Genomic DNA, 3,505 nt, shown 5'->3' with positions numbered 1-3,505 from the left:
AGAGAGTGAGTGTTGAGCCAATAACAAAGAGGAATCAGGACTTGATAACTTAGGGAATTCCTTATAATACTAAAAAACTAGAAATGACATAATTGGTTAGTTAAATGGGTTTTGAGTCAGAATTCTCTTTGCTTTCTTGCTGTCATGCAATGAACAGCTCTGCACAGACATGTGTTCCCAGCCGTGATGTTCTGCCTCAATAAAGACCCAGAGATAATAGTGTTAACCGGCCCTGGACTAAAGCCATGAGCCACAGTAAATGTTTTCTCCTTCCAGTTGTTTGTCTCAGGAATTTTCTCAGTTTGTCTGGGATCTGACTAAAATACTATGCTTTTACCTATTAAGTGGCAACATAATAATTTTTAGTTCATTAAATTTTTGTAAAATAGAAAGTGCTGGTGTTGTAGCTCAGTACTTGAGTGATTGCCTAACACGCACAAAATGTTGTTTCATTTAGCACTGAAAAAATGGATTAAGTAAGTGAAAATTTATTTAAAATAACATTTAGAATATTACTTTAATTTATAAATCTTACTTGTATTATAAAAATTTATAATATGTTTATTATTAAAAACTTCAAAGAGCTTGTACTTAGGATACACATCTGTTTTGGAAATACAAAATACTTGGTGGAATGGAACTGAATTATCAAGGAAAATACACCTGATGCTTACTACAACAAGTATGCATTGCAGTAAATGATTGGCTGTGCATGAATATGACTACTTTTTATTATCCTTAGAATTTTCTAATAGTTCTTACTGTAAACTGTTTTCGTGAATGTCTTAGTAAATACAAAAAAATATATATGGTATTTTAATCCTACCTTAAAGAAACATTTTAGCTCTTATTTTTATTCCTATACATTATTTGACTTTTAAATAAAACTTCTGGGTTCATGCAGAGCAGTCATAAAATTAAATACATACCTCCAGTTTTAAATGCTCAAGTGTAAAATTTTTATGTACATTACATGTTTAAATGTGTATAACACTTTTGGATGAGTTTATTAGGTATTTAAAATAAAATTTAAAAGTCATGTTCTAAGCATATGCTATAAGTTTATATAAATATTGAATGTTATTTTACTCATAATAAATGTGAAATCTCACAGGAAAAATTAAAATATATTTTCTTCACATAATCTTAATGCAGCAATATTTGTAATACCCGAGTCCCATTACAAAAGAAGTATTAGTCTGAAGGGTATATTAAAATGCAGTCATAATTTGCAGAAAGCACAGTCAATTCTACAAGCGATCCACAGTCTCCCTTGGGGGTAAAATGTGGCACAATTAAGAGTAGTCCTTTACTATGTCCCTGGGATCATTTCCCCAAGGTTAGTTACACTTCTAAATATTATTACTAAAACATATTCACCATTTAGTGCTAAAACAAAGCAGATAGTCTATCTAAGCCTTTTGATTCATCAAAGACTGAGCTATTGAAAATTTCAAGTTCTGTTGTCATTCCTCTTTGAAAAATTGGTTGGACTTCTAATTAAAGAAGAAATGTCAGCCATAAGTTGGTAAGATATATCCTGAGATTTATTTGTAATATCTTTTGCCCCCAACTTCAATTTTTAAACATACTATTTCATATTTTCACCCACACATTGTGAAGACATTCTAAGAAAAACAATGGATCTGTTAAATTACAGAAAATGGAATAACTTTGTCCTGCATTAAAATAAAGCAAATGATGATGGAACTCTTGTATTACCTGGAAAGTCATGGAAAGCTAAAAACCAACGCATGGATGAAGCAATAATGATGCATATAAGAAGCACATGGCCTTTAATCATACAAACCTGTGCAGTCAGACAAGATATGTGTTCATATGCACATAAACTTGTTAGTAGTGCTACAGTGTTTTAGGGAAATTCTAAGACCCTCAGCCTCATATTGCAGGTACTCATCACATTACAACAATGAGTCAAATTATTTTATGAAAAAATATAGTTTTTCAAAGTCAACTAGAATGAGAAATAAAAATTTATTTCTTGTGTTAAAAGGTCAATTAATTGCTTAGTGTGTCACAAATAAATGCTTCACCTCACTAATATACAACTAATTAAATTAGAACCCAATGATCTACTGAGAGAAAGTGTATTTTATGGATTTTTATTGCTTATTTATTGTTACTTATTCTACTTAAGATGGTATCTATATTGATAGATTTTGATATGCCATATCTTGACTTTTTTATTAGAAATTGTCTAAAATATGACTTGTGAAAATCATACCAGAATCACTGAATTTGTTCTTCTGGGATTTACAAACAACCCTGACATGCAGGTCTCCCTCTTTGTTTTATTTCTGGCCATCTATTCAGTTACCTTGCTGGGAAATTTTCTCATTATTGCAGTTACCAGCGTGGACCATGCTCTTCAAACACCCATGTATTTCTTTCTGCGAAACCTATCATTGCTTGAAGTTTGTTTCACTCTGGTCATGGTGCCAAAGATGCTGGTAAACCTAGTGTCAACAAGGAAAGTCATCTCTTTCGTTGGCTGTGGCACCCAGATGTACTTTTTCTTTTTCTTTGGCAGCTCTGAATGTTTTCTCCTCTCTATGATGGCATATGATCGCTTTGTAGCCATCTGTAACCCTCTCCGCTATTCTGTCATAATGAATAGGTCCCTGTGCTTGTGTATGGCCATAGGTTCTTGGATGTCTGGTGTTCCTGTGTCCATGCTACAGACAGCTTGGATGATGGCTCTTCCTTTCTGTGGGCCCAATTCAGTAGACCATTTTTTTTGTGATGGTCCTCCTGTTTTAAAATTAGTTAGTGAAGATACAACTACATACGAAATGCAAGCACTTGCATCCACTCTTCTCTTTATCATGTTTCCGTTTTCTCTCATTTTGGTCTCTTATACCCGCATTATTGGGACCATTTTGAAGATGCCATCCGCTACTGGTCGACAGAAGGCATTTTCTACTTGTTCGTCACACCTTATTGTGGTGTCCCTCTTCTATGGGACAGCCAGTTTGACTTATCTAAGGCCCAAATCTAACCAGTCTCCTGAGAGCAAGAAACTTGTGTCTTTGTCTTACACGGTCATTACACCTATGTTAAACCCCATCATTTACAGCCTAAGGAACAACAAAGTGAAAGGAGCAGTCAAGAGAACTATCAATCGAAAGGTCATGAAGAAGTTGGATGCCTTATAAGATGCTCCATGCAGAGAATTTCTAAGCACAGTGGAGTGCAGTATCCACCCACATTTCAGGGAAAGGGGTAGATGGTTTTTCTTTTTCCAGCAGAATCACTTCAATATTGAGCTCCTCCCAGGCCATGAATCAGAGTCCTCACAAGAAAGAAATGAAACTCTCAAGTTGAAGTGGTTGAGAAAGAGATTATAAGCAGGCCATTTAAAGACTGTGGGAAAGTTTATGTGATTGCCACTCAGGTTATGTGATGTAAACTGGGCAAACTTTGGCCTGAAGTGGTAAGTGCTTTTATTCACTGCGCATATGCTGATGTTTCTCAGGATGTGATG

General features: G+C 34.6%; 1 protein-coding gene across 1 annotated transcript; it reads left to right on the top strand.

The window, feature by feature from the left end:
• Positions 1-2,225: 2,225 nt before the first annotated feature.
• Positions 2,226-3,176, top strand: LOC101993517 (olfactory receptor 10A7). Its single transcript, XM_005372028.1, has one exon. It carries the CDS (start codon positions 2,226-2,228, stop codon positions 3,174-3,176), a length of 951 nt encoding a protein of 316 aa, XP_005372085.1.
• The last annotated feature ends 329 nt before the right edge of the window (positions 3,177-3,505 follow it).

This window comes from Microtus ochrogaster, unplaced genomic scaffold (genome assembly GCF_000317375.1).
Source record: "Microtus ochrogaster isolate Prairie Vole_2 unplaced genomic scaffold, MicOch1.0 UNK158, whole genome shotgun sequence".
Taxonomy (NCBI): Eukaryota; Metazoa; Chordata; class Mammalia; order Rodentia; family Cricetidae; genus Microtus; species Microtus ochrogaster.
This window is presented reverse-complemented; position numbering and strand designations above follow the sequence as displayed.

Coding starts and splice junctions, on each gene's coding strand:
- LOC101993517 (XM_005372028.1), top strand. CDS start 2,226: ATGACTTGTGAAAATCATACCAGAATCACTGAATTTGTTCTTCTGGGA.